The sequence below is a fragment of the Alligator sinensis genome, unplaced genomic scaffold, assembly GCF_000455745.1.
Source record: "Alligator sinensis unplaced genomic scaffold, ASM45574v1 scaffold1309_1, whole genome shotgun sequence".
NCBI lineage: Eukaryota > Metazoa > Chordata > Crocodylia > Alligatoridae > Alligator > Alligator sinensis.
The window spans coordinates 314,305-338,732 of record NW_005842870.1 but is presented as its reverse complement, the minus strand read 5'-3'; the positions used below and the strand labels follow the sequence as shown (position 1 = coordinate 338,732).

At 39.4% G+C, this 24,428-nt stretch overlaps 1 protein-coding gene across 1 annotated transcript in view; it reads right to left on the bottom strand.

Annotated features, from left to right (window-relative positions):
* Positions 1 to 24,428, bottom strand: part of PCSK2 (proprotein convertase subtilisin/kexin type 2) — a 186,306-nt gene that overhangs the window by 91,803 nt on the left and 70,075 nt on the right. Inside the window, exons 3-5 of the mRNA XM_006035711.2 lie at positions 5,052 to 5,165; positions 3,465 to 3,573; positions 467 to 504 (exon numbers count right to left, since the gene is read on the bottom strand). Coding sequence (XP_006035773.1) covers positions 467 to 504; positions 3,465 to 3,573; positions 5,052 to 5,165 — 261 coding nt within the window. The remainder of the gene's footprint in view (positions 1 to 466; positions 505 to 3,464; positions 3,574 to 5,051; positions 5,166 to 24,428) is intronic.

Sequence of the window (24,428 nt, the reverse complement as noted above, 5' to 3'; positions counted from 1 at the left end):
ACACTGTCCCTTCAAAATGGTGAAACAGAAGTCAAAACAAAATGGTGCTGTTTCACACAGCCCTAATTGCAAGGTCTAACATATGGTCCAGCTGTTGTAAGCAAACAGCAGACCAGTCTCTTCAGCCTGTAGCACTGCTATTCTCCACATGACAGATGGAACTTTATATTTTAACAGCACGATTTAGAGCCAATTCCCAGGTTGCTCATTTCTGCCTTAAATCTAATACTGCCAACTACAGCTTTTTTAAAACAAGCCAACACCACCATTCCCCTGTCTTGTCACTAGTTTATCCCCTAAACCAAAAGATCCTGGTCAGCAATTTGCAAGGTCCCACTTTATCACCTGCAAGATCAGTAGCTCAATCATGCTAATATTTCAAATCTTGCATAATTATTTTGTAAGAAAAATAAAACAAAACCAATAGGGACTTCACATTTTCCAGAAAAGGTCAGTGTATACTTACATAATTTGAGGCGAGATCAGGATGAAGATAATCAATTCCTGTAATAAGACAATGAAACACACAACCCAAAGGTTAAGAGTTTCAAAAAAATTTTCATAATGACCACCAAACACAAACATTTTCAACTGCTACTATAGGAAATGATAGTGAGGAATAATGCTAATCTCAAAGCTTGTCTGGAATAAAACACCAATTTTCAAAAGTAGGCTTTTAAATTAGGGTATCATTTCTGCTGCAGGCCAATTTAGGAGGTCTTAATAGAATATGTCAAAGTGGCAATTTGAATAACCAGAAGTAGAACTGAGCCACAAAATTTAGGAGCCTAGTTTGTAAATGGGATCATATAGATTGAGAAGCAGAAGCTGTAGTAACATTTTACCTCCACATAATAACTTTAATCTGAAAGGCTCCCCAAGCATCACTATATCTTGTTTTGATCCTATAGGTAGGTCAATCTAAAAGCAACTTCTGTACATACCCTAATAGTGTAAAATGGTACTATACAACAGTGTCGGGTATAAGAAAAGAATATCACTGAAAATGGAAACTGCAAAGGCAAATTAAGAAGGCAGAAATGAGGAAATTACTGGGGCAAGCAGGTCTGCTCCTGTGAATGTCCACTCTGGGAAGTTTTTAATGATAGATCAGACTGGTTACAAAATCTCAGAACATTCTCGGAAGACTGAACAATCAGCCTCCTGAGTATATATCATGGTACTTGCTGAGGTTAACACTAGACTTGAGTGTAACACTTGCAAAAATACCAAAATATGATATATGAAATTCATCTGTTTGCTTTTAAATCTAGTCACAAGCCAGCAATCCCCTACAAATCAAATAAAGATCATGAATATTTTTTAATGTGAACTGGATATAACACTACAAGAGTGAAAAATATATGGTTGCTCTGCACACGCTGTTGATCTTATAAGTGTTACTTCTTCTATTTAGTGCTTTGGGTCCTGTGAATCCTGCGGATAGCTGTGTGCAGGGGGACCTCTGCACCTGCAGCTTTGATAATCCCAATAAGAAGCCACCTGGATACAGGGTCTCCCAATACTAGGAGCACTGTGCAGATTCAAAATCTGAGAGATTCATTAGGTAGCTCAAGAGTTACTAGAAATAACTACTGGAGCAAAACAAATAATTCATTAGAAATATTTTGCTCGATAGCGTTCATCTATATTTCAACAGTAGACAGCTCCCTGAGCATGTATTCGCTTAGGAAATTATTTACCAAACAATATGAACAATTCTTGGTTTGCAAACAGTTTATTCTGACTACTGTAATTTGACTTGAGTTCCATTACCCTTTACTGGATATGGAAGTCAAACAGAACATTTCTGTTTTTAACTGGGTGAGCCCAGGAACAGTTATCCCTGCTTATGAATTCAGAACTGACTTTATGCAGCATTTGCTTAAGATCTGTAGAGTTAGTGAAAATGTCTGCAAGGGGTATGTTGGTATAGTCACAGGGCATGTCTACACATTACATTAATGCAAAGCAATAAATTCTGGCACACAGCACACCATAATTTATTCCTCCTGGGTACCACATTTACATGTGCATCTGGGACCTCAGCATGTTGAGCCAGGTCAGAGCAGCCCCAGCTGGCTGGAGGCCAGGGGGTTACGCTGCCAGCCCAGGGCTGCTCCAACCTGGCTCAACATGCTGCAGAGGAGCTGGCTGGGGCACAAGGGTGCTTCATTGCAGGGCTAGGTAGCAGGCAGCCCCCATACTGAAGCATGTTCTTACTCCAGCCAGTCCCAGCAGCATCTACACATGCATTGCTTTTGTGCTAAGGAACCCTACCACAGGACAGTACTTGTATTTACAAGTACTAACCTATGGTGGAGTGAATTTGCTTACTGTGGTCTAATACGACTGCACATGTAAATATGGACACTTTACTGTGGAGCTAAATAGGCAGATTCACAGTAAATGTCTTGTGTAGACATGCCCACAGAGCACTAGTCAATGTACGGAGCCAACTCTCCTTCCACACTCCACTCTAAATGCTTCATCCAAAGAACCAGTTCCATCCCCCCACTCACCCCCAGGTCCCAGCCTAATTTGGCCTGAACTTCAATCATCTCATTGTCATCCTGGTAAATATTGTGCCTAGTCACTGAAGGTGAAATTTTTGCCATGTTGGACTAACAAAAATGAGACACTAGGCTTAAAACAATTCACATACTGTCTCATTCACATACCACAAGGCAGTCTGGTTAACTATGTACCCAGCAGCCTCATTTCAATTTTTAACAGGAGGGTGACAGACTAGAACAAGGACAGATCTCAACAGATCCCTGAAAATACAGCTGGCTTCGTTTTATTTTATTTTTTAGCACTATTCAGTCACTATGGAAAGCATACTACAAAATTTAGCTAGCAAAAAACTGAAGAAAGAATTCTACAGACTTCTTGTATTTGGCCAATCTAACCAATCCATGCAAAGCACAGCTGTGTTTTCAACCATGGATTGTATCTTCTGTATCCCTTACACCTAGCCCTAAACTATTAATTTATATAATATGCAGGTCTCTATGGGCATTCACTAGGGAAGTGTTAAATTATTTCAGCCCCATGTGCACTTTGAAAATATGTTAACCAGGAAAAATGCTCTCATATCTATTCTCTGCAAGGCAATAAACTTCCTAGCCAATTCCCACAGAAGCTGATGAGAGCAAGTCCTATTGGTTTAATGGCCTTTGGATTGATTCCTACAAAGAACTGTGTGTGTGACAATTAGGGGTTACTTTTATAGGTACAGGCATTGGCACTTCAGTGGCTATTGTGCAACACTACACTTAAAACATCTTTCCTTGTAGAATGAAAGGACTTTAAAGAGGCTGGTAAACATTATTGCCATGGTCATCAATCCAACATACTTTATTATTATTATTATTATTATTATTATTATTATTCATTAGAATACATGAAGAAAGCTATTTTAGTTATCAGATTATTTTATACACCTTGGAATCTTCACTTACCATCATCCATAATTCCTATAGTAACTCCTTTCCCTGTATATCCCAGCTCCCAGGCTTCAGCTACATTAAGATCAAGTCCAGGAGTCCCATCTGCTTGACCAGTGTTGATCTAATACATCAAGTGAAAAGTAGAAAATCCTTATTTATTCTATGCATAGTCAAATTTCTACAGTCACTGAACTGCTGCCCAATACCTAGTGTGTATATACACTAGTGAAATATATCTCACATTAGTATAAAATGGAAAATAGAACAATAAACTCAGAAGCAGGAGAATTCACAACAGCAGAAGAATTAAGAACAAGCATAAAGTACAATCCTTACTTAGGACCTGATCTCACAAGCATGGGCAGAATTTTCACTGAAGTCAGGACTAGGTTTAGGCTCCATTCCAAAAATGCACTTATCTACAAGTCCAAATGAAATGCACTTATCTACAAGTCCAAATGAAGCACTCCTAACCTTAAAAAAAACATGTTTAATTCCTTTGTTGGATCAGGGACCTCAGATAGGGATCTTAGATACCACCTTGTTGGTCTGATGATGGAGTGTACAAGCTTATCTTAAATATATTCTCAGATATATTCACATTCAAATACATTCTCATGGGCTGCATCTACATGAGATGCTGACTGCGCAGTAGCTCATTACTAGCGTGCAGTAGCGTTGTGTGGCACAAAGCATGATGTGGCACTACTGCACAGTAGTAATGAGCTACTGTGCATCAGCATCACCTAAAAGCTGTTGGGTGATGCTACTGCACTGTAACTCCAGTTACTCCATAGTCATTTAGTACTTGTGTATACATATGTGCATACAAGTACTAAATGACTGCGCAGTAACAATTACACTGTCAGTGTCTCATGTAGATGCAGTCACAAATACCAAGAATAATGTAAGAATGATGGATATGATTGCAGGAGAGCTGGGTAGCCCAACAAGTCATCTTCTTAAACCAACATTAAAGGTGGTAGACGTACCATTTAACATGTTTCTGGTTGTAAAACATTTTAAAAGAACAACACTTCAGCCAGAGGATATGCATGCAGACCCTGTGGCATCTCCAAAATCACCTTGGCTACATGCCAAAATTGACTTTTTTGTTTTAATTTTGCAGTTCGGGCCAAAATGTAGCTTTTTTGACCCGTAAAATGAATTTTTTTGCAAGAGTGTCCCCCTCCCCCTGCAGCATTTTTCAGATCAGTTCAGCATAACACAGTACTATGATTCCATAGTGAGATATTTGTCCTATTCTATATAACAGGGAGCTCCTTAAGACACAACATGGAGATTTGATAGGGACATACATAAGCAGCTTTAGTAATCATGTCTGCACTGCACAAGTTCTCACACAACACCAAGTTATAACTTTGTTTCATAGCCCAGCGAGTCCTTCTTTTGATTTCACTGAGCCAAAGTCAGGTCCCAGCATTCATGAGGAGTCTCTTGGAATAATTTCGAAGTTCTAGTGAGAAATCTGGAAGACATGCTCACAGAACAATGAAACAAGAAGGAATAACATGGAAGTAAATTGGTTATATATTATTACTCAAGATCTCACTTAAGAACTAAAATTGAATTGCTTACCAGGTACCACTGTTTTGTAAATAAAGGATCGTTCATGTTAATGTCGATTTCATTGATATCTCTATAGCCTCGCTTTTTTCTGTTAAAGCCTTCCTGCTGCACAGCCTTCTTAACCTGGAATAGCAATTTTTACAATATTAACACAACATTTGTAATATCAGAGGGTTTTGTTTCTGCTATATTGTTTTTTCTTAGCAAAAAAATTAAGTCCTCTACATAGTTCTTCATAGTTTAGCCCTCCTAACATAAGGCTATGGCAGTGGGTCTTGACCTTTTTAGACTCAATGCACTCCTTGTAAAATGCTAGTTCTTAGTTTTCTCTTGGTTTTTGACAACAGAAAATACTAAAGCAATTCTTCTGTAGTAAAGATATTAGAGGGCGCATCCAGATGAGCGCAACCATGTAGTATGTGGTGCTGCAAACACATCTGCAGCACCACATACCACACACTCAGGTGTCCTCCACATTGTAATGGTATGCTGACCATACATGCAGCTGCTGTGTTTTTTTTCTGGACATCCAGGGGTCAAAAAAAACCATGGAAAGAAAAAGCAGAGCACCGCACACATGGGCAAGTGCATGCTGCTGAAAAGTGGTGTGGAGCCACCTGCAGCCATAGTGCAGCTGCCAGCCAGGCTCTGCTCAGCAGGATCACCAGGATCACCACTGCTGCAGCCCTGGGAGGCCCCAGACCCCAGGTAAGGCTGGAGGGGTCAGCACCAAAGCGTGCATGGCAACTGCATTCTCTGGGGACGAGTAGCTGCAGTGCAAAGTGTACCGCTGCCACTTGTCCCCAGGGAACCAAATATCCATGCTATCTGGATGCGGCCACAAACACCAAAGCAGTTCAAGATGTTTTTAACAGTATGAATTCCTATTTGAAATCTCTGGGTTTACCTTTTGACTCATGCTTGCATATTTAGCAATGCTAACAATATTTGGCACTCTTAGGCACCTTTAAAAGGACCTTAAGGGACCCCAGGGTGCCACAGTACCCTGATTAGGGATCACTGGGTTATGGATTATATGATTTTGGATTACATGGAGGTGAACTAACCTCAGCTTTCATTTTTTTAGACTTTCAAACAATACATTTCCAAAGTCAGCCCCTGTTTTCTGCATTGAATGAGACACACAGTTTGTAACATCTTTCTTCCAAAATACATTGATACCAAATAAATATTATATGATTTATGGGCCATCACCTGTGCAGTTGAACGTCTCAATGTTTTATTAGTAAGGAATCAATTGTTATGAACATTGTTATAATAAATATCTTGTAGTAAAATGCATATAATGCCAAGAAAGATTAGCTGTAAGAAGCAGCTAAAATTGTCACTGAGGTTGGAATATATGAAAATATTATGTTTAAATAGAACAGATCAAGTCACAAACATGAGAGAGATAAATCATTTTTTGAAGTATACAACTAGACATTAAGGCCCAGATCCACAAAGGTGTTTAGTCACTGAGTTCCCATTTAAATCAATGGGCATTTGGTGCACACGTACCTTTGTGGATCTAGTATTAATGCCGGGTCATAATGAACTTCTGTGCAGCAATATGGGGTGGGAGACTACTGTTCACATGGTGGCAGAACCAGCATCAAATACTCAACTAGTGTAAATCACTGCAGATGGTGAGGCCCCAGGAAAATATTCCAGAGCTATTTCAGTGACTACACCCTCTGTGTGTCAATGAAAACACACAATACCCCAAATGATGAGTCAAGGAGGAAGGCTGTATTGGAACAGAATGAGACCATTATACAACGTTCTAGAAATGGAGTGTTCCACTCATCCCCCATTAGACCGGGAAAGATGAGCATTAAAGCCTATGTTGCACTTTTAAGCTACTAAAAGGAAATACTTTACACCATACATAATTAACTTGAGGAACTGTCTGCTAGGTGAAACTGTTGAAGCAGAATGCTTAAGAAGTTTCTAAAAACGGATGTAACAGAGAAAATTCAATATTGGATCTGAAATTTCTTTTGTTTAGTATACAGAAACATTGACAGTTTGTTTTAATCATGATTTTTGGTATATTTCTTAAAGGCCCATCTTAAAAGATTTAAAACTGTATGAGGATCACAGCTTTCATTAAAAAAAAACCCTAAGGATCAAGGTTTTCTTATGCTTTCTAGGTATCCCATGCTTACAAGGAAAAGCTTAAAAATTATGAGCACCAGAAAGGCTCAGAAAAAAACTGGCAAAGAACAAGAACCTATAACATACGTTTTTACCAAAAAAAGATTATGAATTATTATTAAGTCATCTGCAAGACTTTTGGCTCCAATACATACTTTTTAAATGTGTGAGGCTATCAGAAGGTATAATAAAATAGGAAAGAGAGCATGAACCCTGTTGCATTTAACAGGCCAGCCACTAATTCACAAGAATTAAAAAGCTATTTCCCCTATAAGCTACTTCACCTTTACTTATAATGACAGTACTCTGAAACATCTAGTACTAGCCTGCATCAGAGACAGAACACTAAAAGTTATGGACTACTGGTGTTTTTTAGTATGACCATTTTGATAGTCCTGAAAACCAATTGCATTAAGTCTACTGCTTTGACTAAAAGTAGAAGAAGAGTGATGTTCCCTTCATAAGGATGTTATTTGCTTGTATTTATTTGTGAAGTTTCATTGAAAGTGAAGAAAAGAAACAATACTAAGTAAATGAAAAAGAGGACAGGGATTAAGTAGGAACCACATTGTGGGCATATCTACAGATTCGTTAATGCACCTTTGCTACTGTGCATTAAGTTTAGTACCTTTATTATGAAGTACTAGATAAAGGAGCAGTAGTTGTGCTAATGTGCAATAACAAAGGTGAACTTTTTATTTGTAACATTTAATAAGCAGTAGACTAATTCTACTGTGCATTAGCATGGTTTTTGCCATGAAATGCTAATGCACAGTAGAACAGACCACTGAACATTAAGGTCTCTCATGTAGATGCACCCTGTGAATAATTACTTATATCAGATATTTTTCCTGAGGGAGAGAGACTGGGGCACATCTACCTTAGACACTACATCACTGTAGCTATGAGCTATGGCAATGTAGCTCATCGCTACAGCGACATAGTATTGGCAGGCACTAACCGTGATACTGCTGCTACTGTGGGGTTAAAAATGATTCATGCACCACCAGAACTGCACAGTACTGGTGGGTACTGCACAATCATTTAGTACTTGCTAAACTAAAGCAAGTACTAAATGACTGTGCAGTACTAACTGCGCAGTCAGGGTATGTGTAGATGCACCCGGGGTTGAGCAGATTGTTTGACGTCTCTAAAATATGTGTTCGTGGTGTCATGGAGACAACAGAAAGGTCTCCTATGATTACGCCTTTGTCAGCTACCACCTCTGCCTCTACTCTTGCTATTCCGACCAGCAAGCTGTCATCACATAAAATAATTAAACAACCAAAATCAACCTTTACTTCAGAAGACTGCCAGTGAAAAAGAGCTCAAGCATTTGTACTCCCACACAAGCCTGCTGTCTCTATAGGACCTATTGCATTAAGGATCCAGTATAATAGGAGCTCTAGTCATTAAACAGCAATGATTTGCTTCTGTATGTTTTTTCTTTAAAATGGCTTGGAAAAGAGATGATACAGGACACATCAAAATTGGTCCCAACTGCTTTGATTATCCAGCATCATCCAGTTCACTAGTTTTGAATTATTAGTCATTATACTCTGAAAAGATATAACAAAAATGGAGATGTATTCCTTTAACAAAGACCATTGTACAGGAAGCTTTCTGAAAATTGTACATAAATAAGATGCATCCAGTGCAGTGAAACCCAAATATAAGATAAGTGTGTTCTTACCTCATGCTGCTGTAATTATTAGCACATAAAATCCTAGGGAAGATAGGGCATGTGTAGTTGTAGTTTTTGCATGAGTTAGTACATCCAGGTTATCCTTCAGCTCCCCCAAACCTTAAGAAAGCTATGAATTGCCTTGTCTTTCTATGAGGTAAGAATACACCTTTTCTTTTAGACAGGTGATTAGCTGTGTTACTCTTAATGTATTACTCTTAAAGTAGGCAGAAGGTAGAGCAGGGTGGCACCTTAAAGACTAACTAGATATTCTATCACTGACCTCAGAGTAGCCATCCCTAAACCAAAACACTTTAAAAGCTAACTTGTATGCAAAATTTCAGAATGAGAAATCATCCACAGACAGGATTGTGTCAACCATGGTCTCAACAGGAAATGTGGTTTCTTATTCTGTTGCCTGGACTAGGTGCTAACTCCAACCTCCTTTAAAGTGTTAACTGACTTGTTCCTCTCAAGTGATACAATCAGCCTGCTCTTTACCTCTCTTATCAGTGTCTCCTTTCTCCACCCCTTTCCATTCTGTATAAATCCCTTTCTTTCTGCTAGTCCCTTCATAACATCTGATTAAGTAGATTGTTGCCTAGGAAAGCTCATGCCTCTCTGAACCGGTTCATGCCATTATGTTCTACCTTCTACCTATTCTTTAGTGAAGTGGTAACCAAAACGTACTAATCTCAGGTTCAAATGGTATCTTCTCTTTCAAAAATTCCCTAGAATATATTTCATATGTTATGTAAAATAAAACAGGTTTTAAAATCCTTGGATAGATGGGTGTGGGGTGGGTGACCTAGAGTTCCCTATGATGAGCTATCATATTAAAACAGAGCCAGCTGTCCCATCTACATTATGATTTTAAGCAGTTAAACTATAACATTTTAGCTAAAAACATTTTCTTTTTCTCATGAAGGATCTTGAAGTTACAACTCTTTTTATGATAGAGAATTTAAAAAGACTTTTGGGGCATATGCTGATCTCCTTTTTGCCATCTGTGAAGACAAAGGAACTCCATTAATTTCATGGATTGGGCTTCAATCCTGCAAACACTTGCACACGTGGCCTTATTAGCCTGCAAAGATGTCTGCAAAATAACATAAGTAGGACAGCATTTGCAATGTCAGGGCCTTAAGCTGTGGAAAATAGCATCTTTATAGGGTTAATTTTGTGAAGCATGGCACTTATTCGTAATCAATTGAGAAACAAGATTTTCTTTCTAAGAAGGCATATTATTTTCCTCTTTTCATAGCCGGGATCATTTGTCAACAGTAATGGCCTTTTGTTTCTTTTTTTCTTATACTCTTCTGGTAAGCATCCAGTTTAAATGATGAACAAAGTTGGAACATTTCAGTTTTTATTAGCATGTGACTAAGTCATTTACGAGTTCCTAGCTGTGTTCTAATTAGAGAAAAGGGTCATATATCAGAGAAGGTAGACCATGGATGATAAAACAGCTACAAGGAAGAAAAGGATCAAGCATTGATTTTTAATATACTTCCACTTATGCATGGTGCATAAAGTAACTTGGATGATAATAAACCAGCAGGAGACTGATGCAGAACAAATTAACAAAAATTCAATTGACTGCAGCACTGCTCCAGGAGGGCCAAAAACCACAGCACTGTAACCTTGCTCCCGAAAATGCCAAGGAAATCAGGTCCTCATTTTGAAAGAATGGGGTTAATTGCACTGTTGAGTTCCCGCAGTTAAATGACTATGTATTATATTGAGCATAAATGACAAATTTACTAAAATTATTCCAGCGGGTGAAGAGAAGCCAAACAGCACATGCAGCCCTGGCTTCAAGAATCAGGAGTGGTCTTTGCATGTGAAAAAAAATAAAGGAGTCCAAGTTGAGTTCCAAGAAAAAGAAACTTTTTGCTACTGAGACCTATAAGGTACTTTTTTTTAAACATCAGAACAAACTACCATCAACAGAAACGATGGATTATCCATCTCTTCAAGTCAGTGCTGGATGACTTTCTGAGGCACAAGTTACTGGCCTCAGTACAGGTATAACTGGGTGAAAGTCAATGGCCTTTGTTATAAAGAGGTCAGACTAAATGATTAAATGATTCCTTCTGGTCTTAAAATCTACTAATTATACAGTGGAATAGTTTCCCAAGAAAAATGACTGAATCTTATAGAACTATACAGAACAATCTGGACAAAATTTCTGTTGTTGGGGAAACCTCTCCCCCTGGATTTGGTGAGAGATGGTCCTGATTCTTACTATTGCTAAAGTTATTTCATACTTCCCAATAGCATGATGTGGGCAATTCATATGTCTGATTTTTTTCAGAGCAATCTAAGAGATCTGAACATTCAATTTCCATTAACATTAATGGGAATTAGGTAAAAAATCTCCCAGGGTGCTTTCAAAATCTCAGCCAGAGAAAACTGTCCTAAATTGTAGACAGTGTACATGATGATCTGATGCATCTTTTCCATCTCCAAATTTTGTTAACTTCTGAGTCATCGCAGGCATACACATTTACTTCTTTTGACCACGTCCTTTGCATAAAAGAACAGAAAGATCTTTTGTAAGGAAATGCTGAACCCACCCACACTTCACAGATTGGCTATTTGCAGTGCACATCAGTGGAATTGCAGAAGCGCTCTCTGCTGTTAAAGTGCTAGAAAGGGTTGAAGATAAACACTAGTCTCAGATGACTTGCTATTTTTTTTTGAAAGCCCTTACTTCACTAATCATGTTCTGTGAGAATTTCAACTTTCATTTATAACAAAAAATAAGTTTCCAGCCCCGTTCTTTACAGAGAAAACCTGATCTGCACATTGAGTGAACAGCTCAAACTCAGGAAGCTAACAAAAAGAACAAGGCATGGATGCATAAGTTCAAATTTCACTATTTTTAAGCCAATATTTTTTTTTATCCTGGGGTGCCAATTCATGATTTAGGAGCACTTAGGTTGGCCCTTGGTCTTCTGTCAGGGGCAAAGATCCTGACAGATAAAGAACATTAAAAAAAAACCTGGCAGCTAAGAAGAAAGAGGGAAGAGGCAAAAAGCCTGCAGTTGTGACTGCTTCATGGAAATCAGACTCTTCTAATGCTTTGCCTGGGGCAGGATCACATAAGATTTAAGCCTGTAACTCCTACTCCAATAATTAGGCACTGAACAGCTAAATCAAATTTCAGCATAGCCAACACTCCTTCTGGAGTGGTACAACTAAAGAAGGTTACTGGTATATGGGAGCATAACAAATGCACAAATCAACCCACAGGGTTGGGTTGTTTATCAAAGGTTTGGCATCTGCAGATGGGACCAGGTTTGTAAAACAGTTATTCACATTGCACCTGTTGCTTTGTGTCAGTTTTCATAAAGCTGTGGCAAGTGTACTGAACTCTTTTCAATATCAGGTCCTGAACTGTGCTAAAACTGTGACTCTAACCGATTAAAGAATGATACAGAGGCTTTAGAAATAGGGCTGTATGAAGCTTTGGTCCCTGATTCAATTCAATGGAGACCCTTTAATCAAATCAGGAGACCCTTTAATCTCTCCAAATCGAATCAGAACCCTCCAAATTGATTTGGAGAGATTCAAAAAGATTTGGCAATTTGGACATAGACACGCGTTTGTCCTTTGGTGGGCTAGGGGTAAATCTTAGCCTGGATTTCCAAACTTCTGTTCTGTTTTGTACAAGTTTCTGATCACTTATACTGGTAAAAGTGTAATGTCTGTATGTGGACTATGTTTCTTTTAATGGGTTTAAAGAAGGAAGTGTAGGTTGGATATTTGTATGAACTTTCTAACTAGGAGGATAGCTAATCACTGGAACAGATTACCTAGAGAGGTTATGCAAAAGGTAGAGTAGGGCAGCACCTTAGAGAGCAACTTGTTCAGAGAGGCATGAGCTATCATAGGCAACAGCCTACTTCATCAGATACTATGACAACCTAGAGGTTGTGAAGCCCTGACATTGGAAGATAATTGCACGTTAGACAAATATTTGTCTTGGATGACTTAGACAAGAATAAACCTTCCTTGAGCAGGAAGTTGAAGTAGAAGATAGGTAAGGTCCCTTCCAGCCTTATATTTCTATCATTCTATGAAATTAAGAAATATCAGTCATTTTCTGATAATGTTCTCTAATCCCTGGTAATGTCAGTTTCAGCAAATTATTCATTTTAAACGAAATTACTAAACTGGCCACAGTCAAGACCTTTCTCCTTCATTTAAAGATAGGATATACTTTTTATGAGGGCTTAGAGCTGTGAAATGAGCTTCTCTGCCCTCTGCTTGAAGATTTCATCAGGGATTCTGTCAGGTCCAGATGCTTTGACATTCTTTATGGGCTCGATGGCTTTCTTCACCTCATCAAAGTTTGGAGGGATTCCAAGATTGCATTTGAGTGGGCATTGCAAGATGGAGTTGAAAGGATTCTTATCAACAACAGTCTCAATAGAGAAGGTCTTCAAAGTGCTCCTTCCAATGAGCACTGATGGCTCTTCTTTCCTTGATCAGGTATCTTCCATCCTTAGGTCTCAAGAGGGGTTGTCTAAAACATAGATTGTTCTAAAAACTGTTGAGACTCACATGCAAGCATTTTACTATTTCATTTTTTAAGTTCACTATAGCCTTTTTATCTTACTAAGAACAGACTAAAACCAATAAAAACATTACTGAATGCTCTTATCTCTGCTGGAAAAGAATTTGAACATATTTTAAAAATTCATACCTCTTCCAGAAACTAGTCATATAGAACCTATGTTGAGGAATCAATACCCAGCTCTAGTTTTATGTAATGAATATGTTATATATGTACAGATTTTCATTAGAAAATACAAAATGTTCCATTAAAAATATTAAATACTTCTTTTAATGCAACCTTCTGTCTAATCAAATGAATCCCATAGGAGAGGTGAGGAATCTTCAGCTACTGATTAGATGAAAACTCTCAGCAGTAATGTAAATGTGCTGTTAGACTGCAAAACTTAAGTCTTCTTACAGAAAGCTATGTTGGAGAGGGGATATTGGACAGTCTGGCTATCAGGCTATTTCAAATTGGCAACTGATAAGTCCAGCTGACAATGCTGTCTATTATCTGTGACTTACAGTGTTTAAAATGACTCTCACACCACAGGTAGGACTGCTTGGGATATGCTCCCCCCAGTATAGTGGAGCTGCTAAGCACATGCATAAGGCACACTGCTAACATCTGGAAGGATTTGTGCTGCTGAATGTTCTTGATAATAGCTACTTTCTAACATCAAACCTACTATTTCCCAGCTCTATTCCTTACAACCACTGAATAATGGGGTTCCCAATAAAACTGATGGGCTTCTACCAATGATTTTGTGGCACTGTTTCAAGAGAAGACAATAAGATGTACCCTCATTTCTAGCTGCATGCCAACTATTCATTCAGACTTTTTCAGCCTGATTCAAAGCTCCCACTGAAGGCCACAGAAGGACTCATAAGGACTTCATTGGGCTTTCAGTTATGCCTAATGACTGAAAATGTACCTAGCTCAAGATAAATATTCTTCTAGCACTCACAATTTTAGTTGAGTTAATAAATTTCAAGGAGTCTCATCAATTTCTCCATATATACCAATGAGTCCCCATTGTTAAGGGCATGTCTCTGGTGTCCTATTCATGCTGCAGAAGCTGCAAGTACTTCACTCAAGCTGTGTTCCTTTATCAATGGGGAACCTGTTGTAATAATGTTCTCTTCTTGAGCTAACCAGCTCTTCCTAGATGTATGAAATCATTTCCTCCGCAGAAATTCTAAAGCAATGATGAAACATTCTTGGGTGCACACACCCTGTGAAACAAAGTGTATCAAGCTATATCTTTTATAAGGGGATGTGAGCTGCTGTTCTCCCAGTAGAAAGCAAAAGTATGCAGATGTTTAAGCTTTTTCCCCTGGAACAAAAATGGCTGCTCCATGAGGAAAATAACTTAGGAACAAACGTGGTTGAAGTGCTCCTAGGAAGTTTCTCCCAGGTGACTAAATGTCTGCCCACTTCCTCCTGGCTCAGCTGAAGTTCCCAGTGTGAGAAGCAGGTAAAGGCTTTTCCCCATCACTTCCCCTACTCATCTCCCAGGCACTAGGAGTCAAGTTCAGGGAGCACTTTGACCTGCCTGCTTCCCTTTGCCACCACCCCTCCTCATTCAGCTGAGTGGTGGTTGCAGCGAACCAAGTTTGCAAACTTAGCTCTTGGCTCATCTAACTTCTCCTTGCCTCCCTCTGCTACTCAGCTAAGGGGCGGGGGGTAGGCAATTGAAAAGTGAGAGGGACTGGAGCCTACCATTTGGAGACTTTCCCCAAGCCCAGCTCCAAGTTCCTGACATCTCCTTGCTGCCCTGCTGACCCAGAGTAGAGCAGAGTGAGGCAGGTTGCTGTATCACAGCAGCAAGATGCCCGAGTCTGGCTTCCATGATGATATGCCCCCACCTCAACCCACACTGCTCTGGGACAGTATGGACGTATATGGAATTATGGTACAATTTTAACTTTGATCAGACCCTAATAAAATACCAAAAGGTGCCTGATCTGAGCTTGTGTTTCCACCAGGAATGTTAATTGTGTGATTTAATGAGCTCAATTTTAACCAGTTTTAAATTAAAAGTTCAACTACTGACTTGCCTCTGTCTCACTTTGTGACCTTTCATTTGACTGATATTAGCTCAGTGCCTGGTAAAGGAGAAGCTTTCAAAAATAAAAAAGGGGAAAGAAATCAATATTTTTGTCCATTTAGCAGGCCTCTCAGTTCAGCAACATTCAGGCAGTGTTGAGTAAAGAGACAAGGAATCAATGCGTATGAGGAGGCTGTGGATCATATTCAACTAGTTCAGCTAGGCAATCAATAGTGCTCTGCTAGATTATACTTTGAAATTCGAATGAATTGGTTATGTCATACCAACAGGATGCATGCAGAGTAGATCTGTTTGGGGACTGTTCAGTAAAAAAATACCACTTTCTTGAAACTGAAACTGTTCACAAGAGCCTACTAGTTTTGACAAGAGTTCCTCTGCTCCAGGATGGAAAGAGAGAGAAAAGCGCTAAATATCTTGGTAACTAGGGCACTTGCCCAGGCTGTGGGACTCATTTGGAGCAGGGATTTGAACTTGCATTCCCTATATTAAAACTGAGCATGATGGCCATCGGGCTATCAACTATTCTGGGGTCTCTATCCTTCACATGCTGCCTCTCTGTTTTTTCTTCCATGAAACAATTCAAAATTCATTGTAGGGGAATTCCTGATTCTGGAAAAGTCTCAGAGAAAGCAAAAACCATTTTCCACACAGTTCTAATAAAGAATTTCACTCTATATTTTCACACATATAATCGTAGGTGGCTTAGAGCAATTGGTACTTTCAAGACAAAGATTGGTAGTTCCCTTCAGAGGGAATATAATTCTTTGGAGATAGGAGATAACTGAATACACTGGTTGCATCAAAGTTTGGGACAAGAGTAAACAAGGACATGTTGAGAACAGACAACTGATATCTCCCCTGCACTGTTTCTTCTCTTCTGTCAGATCATTGAAATAATGAGTTTTTACTTCCAATCAGAACTGTAGCTTTTACAAGCACTTGGCCCAGATGACCTCAGTCACTGTGGGACAACCAAAAGCTCAGCCCAATATTTGTAGATTTTTCCATGATTCACAGGACTTCACTACTTACCAGAGGTGTAACTGGACAGTACTGTGCCCTGTGTGGTAATGGTACTTTGTCCAATTCCCTCATCCACCTGCTTGCCTCATACTGAGCCATTTGCACTAAAGTAACCTTACCCCGCTTTGGCAGTGTAAGGCACTTTTACTTTGTCTAAGTGATGTAAACCATTTTGAGTGTAAATAGGGGACCTTCCTGGGGAGTCATTCACTTATATCTTGATCCTCTTTGAAGCTGCTATGACTCTATCCTTATTTCTATTACCATAACATCTGAATGTTGAAGCCTGGTCTCTTCATTCACAGAGAAACCTTTATGCAACATTTTATGCAACATTTGAAAAACAGCAGATTTTATTTACTGGGTTTTGCTGCTAAACTAAAATCTCCAGAGCACCTGTTCAAGCTGGCAGAGACAAAATGTTTTCCTCATAATGCAATGGGCATTCAGTGGTCTGTCACATCTGAAATTACTACAGTGTTCTCTGTCAAGTTCTTAGAGCTTGGACACATGACACATTTACATCAATGTTATCAGACTTTACATCAGTACAAACAAGGGACAGACATGAGATATAGGGCCCTACATAGTTGTATTTTTCTTTATGCCAGTGTGGAAAAACCCTGGAAAAAATCAAAAGTGAAACAAAGCTAGTTTAAGTTATACCACTATAAGGACTGTGTGTCTGCAACTATCTCGGGGTAGTGACTCAAACAAGGAAGACTATTACCCAATTATCCCCTCATACCTAATGCTGAAACACTGTAATAGTGCCTACTGTAGCAGCTACACCAGGAGGGCTGTTCATGTCTGCTCCAGATAAGGGTTGGTATACAAAAGCACACCTGTATAAATGGGGCTGGGGTGGTGCAGGCACTAAGGTGTGTGGCTGACAGCTCAGAGATGACAAGTTTGAGGTCACAGCAGAAGCACCCATGGCACATCCTATCAGATTCCAACAAATCTGAGAATTCTGTTAAATACCTTCTCACTATGACTCAAAATGGAAGGAAAGATTTGTAAAAATATGTTGTATATCCAGGCCCTTAATAGATAAGCAATACATTGAAAATTCTGATAGTACAGTGCAGTACTGGGAATACTTGTAGAATAGAGCAGGAATACAAAAAAAGACTGAAATTGTCCAAAGTTGTTATTTTCTTGATCTGCACTTACTCTTCACCTGCAACACTTTTCCTGTAAGTCAGCCACATATTTCTCCTAGCACAGAATGCACAAAAAATTATTTTTAGGTACCGTGTTACGCTAATGGACCATGGTACCATAATGAACACTGGGGTTCATGATTGCTGGGACAAGAGACCTGGTTCTTTATTATTAGCTACACCGTGCCTAAATTATAGTTGGTGTTTGACAGCTGAAATAAAAGACATAGGCCAGATTCTGAACTGTGACCAAGGAGTGCTCAGAAATACTCAGAGATATGCTGGGAGTAAAGATAGCTTAATATTAAATTTCTGCTTTCTTGTCCATAGGTTGTGTTCAGCCTGTCTGTTCACTTAATCTGAGTAAGACACATGATCTCACATGTCCTGAGGTCTAATGTGCCAAAAGTCCCAAGGCACTATTATCTCAGCAGTGCAGGAACAGAAAGCTGGGATCTTAGGGGGCATATACAGTGCACTGGTGTACTAGGGAACAGCATTTCCAAAATGTCAGAAGTTCAAAATGTCACTCCCATTTCCCCTTGGTAAACAGTTACCAACAGTTACCTCATGACCCAGCTCTAAAGCATTTATTACATTCATGTTCACTCATGTAATGGTTGCAAGGATGACACTAAGACATTTAATTTCTTGCATTTTCAATCAAAGGATAGCCAAAGACTTTACCAACAAGAGTGCAGAAGGCCTCTGAGAGTAGCCTCACAGCACTCATTTGTGAACAAGTATAATTTGGGAAATTTAGGCACGTGGGGAATGTGGTCTAAAAGGGAATCTGTAGTAAATGCAGAAAACAAGCTCAAACATTTTCTGAGTCTGGTACTTTCAGTATGGCTTCTAGTCATTATGATGGCTCTCAATATTTCCACTTAGCTCTGTACATAATTCTTCCCACTTTGCTATCGTTTAACAGCCCATCATTCACCTTGAAACATATTCTTGGAAAAATAGATGTACTTTATCCATGAAGTCCCTAACATGGTTTACCCTCTTCCTCGCCAGAACAGCAATCTGAAAGAAGCGTAGGACCCTGCTGTATTACCTCATTCATTTAATAACTGCACATTAGCTCTTTTTTTATGAGGTCTTGATTTTGCTTTATCCATGCATACCTAAATGGCTTCCCATTAAGAGAGACAAATGTAGCTTTGTATAGCTACCTGAAGAAATAACAATAGCATTAAATCATTTGAAGGGGGCATATTGTTGACAGTAAAAGCTTATGCTGAATGCTGACATTTTTAACTTTGCCAAGCAGATGGTGTCTGCTGGGTCAGAGGTCCTATGGCAGTGAAAAATTATCAAGCACAGATGGGTTCAGACTCATATTTTCTAGAATATCAGCTTGCAAATGCTTCAGAAAATAAAAGCAGCACTTAAAAAGACGTTGGCCATGCAGGCTCCATTTGCCCACTCACCCAGAGTGGAGCCATTGTCTCATTAGATAAAGGGCATGAGCTAAACTAAGATGGCAGTAATCATTCGAATGAAGTATACATAATTGAATCAAAATGTAAATTAAGATAGTAGTTTAGGACCATATGCAACTGTAATTGCTATCAACATGCGGGTGTCTGTGTGACTTTTGTAAAAGTTGAATCAGCTCCTTAATGCTGAACAATGATGTCCACCAACCAGTATTTACCCTAAGAATCATGAATGACCTAAAAAGGTCACACCTGCCTATTTTCTTTTGTATGTTTGGGTTTATGGGTTAGGGGGTTTTTTGGGTTTGTTTGGTTGTTGGGGTTTTTTTTGTGAGGGAGGGCAGGGGGAGAGGATTATCCTGAAACCTTCTTCTGTTCTAATTTGGAATCGTGGTATGGGAAACACTTAAGAACCAATGGTCAAAACTTCTTGTTTTCTTGGAAAATGGGAAATGACAGACCCAAACACACCCAAAAGTAGATTTAAAATACATATAGCTAATCCTGTACTCCCACCAGTGACCTGCGAGCCACGTGAAAAGAGCCCCTAAAGTAAAAAAGAAGTGAGTATCTAGCTGCTTGTCAGTGGAAGTTTGGAGTCTACCATTTGGCTTATTCTAAGTTAGAACATCAGTATCTTTATTGGCTCTCCTACCAAGATAGCAGGTAAAATTACTTTCCTCTTTTTTTTCTGTGTTATAAACGCAAAAACCCCCCCAAAAACAAACAGCTCGCCTTATGAATTTGGATGTAGATCTAAAAGCCAAACTATCCAAAAATTCTATCAGCCTTTCAGGGGGAAGGTGAGAAAGTATGGGGATGACTGCAGCTCATCTGCAGAAGGTTAGGAAACCTGAACAAAGCATTACTTTTGTTTCTCATTGGGGATTTAGGGAAACCCCACACACAGAGAGTAATTTGTTGTCATTTGATGTAAAACAGGCCAGCTTCCAAGGTGGGGGAGTGAGCCTCCCAACAAAACTACTTCTTCCTCTACCTCCTGGCACCTCCAGCAGGTGGTGTGCAGGTTCAGCTCTCCTCTGAACCATGCAAGCACTTAGCTGCAATAAGATATTGATTAATTTTACTGCTGTGAACAACTCTTTCAAGCCAGATGGTTTTCTTTTTCCTTTTTTTTGACAGGGGTCTCCCACGTGATTTAATTAATTAAAATGTATCCCTATTTTTATTAAACCTGCCTGCTTGAGTGTTAATATGCTAACATCTGCTATCTTTATTTTTAAAAAGCCTAAAGCTTATTTTACTATTTAAAATCACATCTCCCTTCATGTTTCATATCAGAAATAGTGAACATGGCAAAGCTGGATTTTCAATACTTTCAGAACTTTGTTGCCCATTGCAAATGAAATGTGGAATCTCAACATGATGGTCTTTGTAAAGTATTATCCCTTAGGTGTTCATTGGGCTTGACAATGTTTTCTTCTCAGGAAGCTCCATAAGGAGAAGTGGGTAACAAAACCAAAGCTGATCTTGTGATAAAGGGAAAACACAATGCACTGCTGCTTACATTACAATCTCTTCTCATTCATCATTCTCATCATTCTTCCCAAACTCATGGCACTCCAGAGCGGTCCCTGAGGACTGGAAGAAGGTCAATGTTGTGCCCATCTTCAAGAATGGGAAGAGAGAGGACCTGGGTACCTATAGACCAATTAGCCCAACTTCTATCCCAGGGAAAATCCTGGAAACATTCATTAAGAAGTTTATATGTGATAGGCTTGCAGAAGGTAGGATTCTGAACGACAGCCAGCATGGCTTCATCGTGGGCAGATCTTGCCTTACCAACCTCATCTCCTTTTACGATTAGGTAACTTGCCACCCCACAGTCAGCTTCATACCCACCTAACTGTCTCACAGTTAAGCCTACAATCCTCCAATTTTGTCACAAGAACATCGTGGGATACCAGATCAAAGACTTTTCAGAAGTCAAGGTATACGATGTCAACCTGGGTCATCAAATCTAATCCCTGAATTCACAGCCAGTCCTTTACTCAAAGGATCACCTGTATTACCACTTAAACCCTGACAAATAACCCAAAGGCAAAATACCCACAATACTAAGAATATCCTAAAAAATGCCACAGGTAAAACAGAGGGGGACAAGAACACTGCCAATGCCCTGCCACTGCAAAGATAGGAAAAAAATTGGTTAATAAGTTCTCAGAAGATTTTAGGACAAAGAAACAAGCCCCAAACTACTACAGAAGGCAAAACCCTGCATGTTCATGCCAGTTTGATGCAAGAGAAATATTCCTTCCAGAATCCAAATTCGGCAATTATTATCAGCCAGAGCAGAAGGGTTCCTTTAGTATTACCCAGAGTAGAAGAGTTCTGAGTTTTCTAAGTACTGGCAGCATCGGTGTACCCCAGTCAAACCCCTTAGCCTTTCTTGTGGTCAACATATTAATGCTTCTGAGGAATTCAAACACCCATCTTTAAGCTAGAAACAGGCATCACCAAATGAAGTAGATCAGCTTTTCCAGGATATGGCTTGGCACAGCTAATCCACTTGGCCATCTGTAATGCCCATTTATGCTGTAGGACAATGGGAGGCATGTACTCCTGAGGTTTGAAGGGCCTGGTCCAGAACACGCCTGGAATTCCTGTGCAGGGTTGGGCCTCCCAGGGCCTGGGAGTGCTTGCCCGATTTTCCCCACTTACAAAGAAACTGCTTAACCCTTTGGAGGGGAGTCAGGGCCCTTTTGCTCTGTAGCCTTTGTCCCTAATTAAAACCTTTATCAAAGATGAGCTCTTCTTTTGCTGCTTGGAGCCTGGGGCATATTCCTTTCCCCCTTGACCAGGGAGAGTCCCTCTCTCAGGAGTTGAGCTAGAAGGTAGTTCCCTGAAGCAAGGTAAAGATAGTCAGGGAGGGTCAGGGACTGAAAGGCCATGGTTTCAGAGACTGAAGAACCCAGGGCTATCTCCTACTCTAGAAGCCGTGCCTGGGTTGGCTTCAGGGGGTACTCAGAAAGACCAGACAAAGCCAGGGCACCTCAAGAAAATGTTCCATTGGGGGAATCCATGACATCTGCCTAACATTAGTCTTTTTCATACCTGCATTACACTGAAAGATCATGATCATCCTACAACTGTCCAAGACACCCAGCTCCTTCTCTTCCTCAGATGTTTCTCAGCCATATTCAGTGTATGGGACCTCATCTTATAGCTGGTGATTCACAATTAGTTATCTGACAAGGTAGACAGATGAATACTTGAAACTTGAAGAAAACAGCTGACCCAACAAGGAGGTAGCAGGTATGAAACTTAATATTGGCAGGTGACATGTTGGGAGGTACATCTTCAGTATTGTTCTACACAAATACAAGTTCAAAAACCTGGCCCACTGAGGTCAACGGGAATTTAGTCTTTGACATAAACGGAACTTAAAGGGACAGATGTATGCATACATGCATCAAGAAGATACACTCCCAAAATTACCATAGAATTTGATGATGCATGTGTCCCTTGTCTTCTTTGAGTAATGTGAGCCACTTTTAACTTAAATAGGATGGCAAAATGGTCATTGTGCCAGTGGCTCTTTGAACTCCTTATTATGATATTTTTCACCTAGAGTATGGGGATACATTTTCTGCTCAGGTATAATCGTAAAATAATATTCACAAGCATTAAAAGGAGAAAAGTGCTTCGAGGTGGTGAGACTCAATTATAAGTGGACTTTTGTTTCTTGTTGAAGACTCGCATAAACCCTGTAATCTTTCTTACCTATCATACACTTCTTGCCTTTCATAGAATATTTCAAATGAGAGAAAGTTTAACCTGTCATGCATTGAAGTCATGCATGCTTAAGTTTCACATAGTACATGACCAAAAAATATTCATCAGAATGTTGTGAAGAGTTAATGTCACTTTTTATGACTAGGATTTCAGATCTTCTATGTACTGTAGGCAAAGTTTACTCCTCTAATGATTCCCTACAGAAGGAAAATTTAGAGGAAAAGTTTCTTCCATGAAATAACACCTTCTCTTATGAAAAAAAGTGGTAACTTTGTGGTCAATACAAACACTTCTGCTGCTATGCTTCTTTTTATGCAAGTTAATGTCATATAGTACATTTTCATTTGTGCCAACACGTTACCTGGCATAGCTACTTTCTTCCATGCTGAATTAGTTGGTGTAATGGGGTCCCAAAATAAGCTGTCCATTCCTCTTCCACCTGAGCAGCTGTTTTGCTGTCACTGCCTGATGACCCTTTCAATTCAAGCAGCTTACACACAAATAGAAGGTAGGGCACCTTCTTACACAAGAAGTAGGGGAAAAGTATACCCTTTTACTTCTCTACATAGCAGGCCATGACCTGGCAAAGAATAAAGAAATGGCACTGATTCATGGAACAAATCTGTGATATACTTTAAGCGCTGCTGAAAAAATAAGTGCTCAGGAACAGGGGGGCCTGTGCCTACATGAAATCTTGAATTGCCCTTTGGATCATTTCTTGTAACTAGAGTTCTGATGTTTGTGTTCAGAGACCTTCAAGCATTATTTTCTTGATAACGGGGAGAGAGAATCGTAATAATTCATAGCATCTGATGAAGTGAACTCTCACTCACAAAAGCTTATGCAGCTCTGATTTAGTTAGTCTATAAGGTGTAACTCTACCCTGATTTCTCTTGATAATACACGGGTTCTCTATACATGGCTGAAGACTGAGGTGTCTATAGTTAAATAAACTAAAAGGCTGTGTGCATGAAAGAGTGAGTCACAAAAATGTTGCGAATATTTTTTGTATATTTAGACAAGCAAGAAAGCAGACAGAGAATCCTGGAAATGTTCTGCAAATAACTGCAAAGCATGTTATTTCAGTGAATGATTATCTGAGCCTTTTACACAGAAAACATGGCTGAAAAATAAATAGTATATATTTCAGTTTTTTGCCTTTGCCTAAGTCTACAATGAATAAAAAGGGTCTCTATTTTCCATCAAAATAACTAGTTGTCATAAACCTTTTAGTCCCCACTTCATTATACAGAGGTAAAAGCTACCTGCACTTTTTTTCCTCTACAGGTAAAAACAGATTTGGGGTTTATCCTGGGTCTGATTGTCCTATGCTTTGACTCACATCAAAATAGGCACAGGACAGTCATTTACACACTCAGCTTGAACACCAATTAACTCAAATGGGGTGCAGATAGATGTAACACGTAAAACATTCTAATTATACTCTAAGCAGGGCTACTTGCACATGTTAAAAAAAACCCACTAACAACCCCTTCCCCCAACCCTCCTCCTCC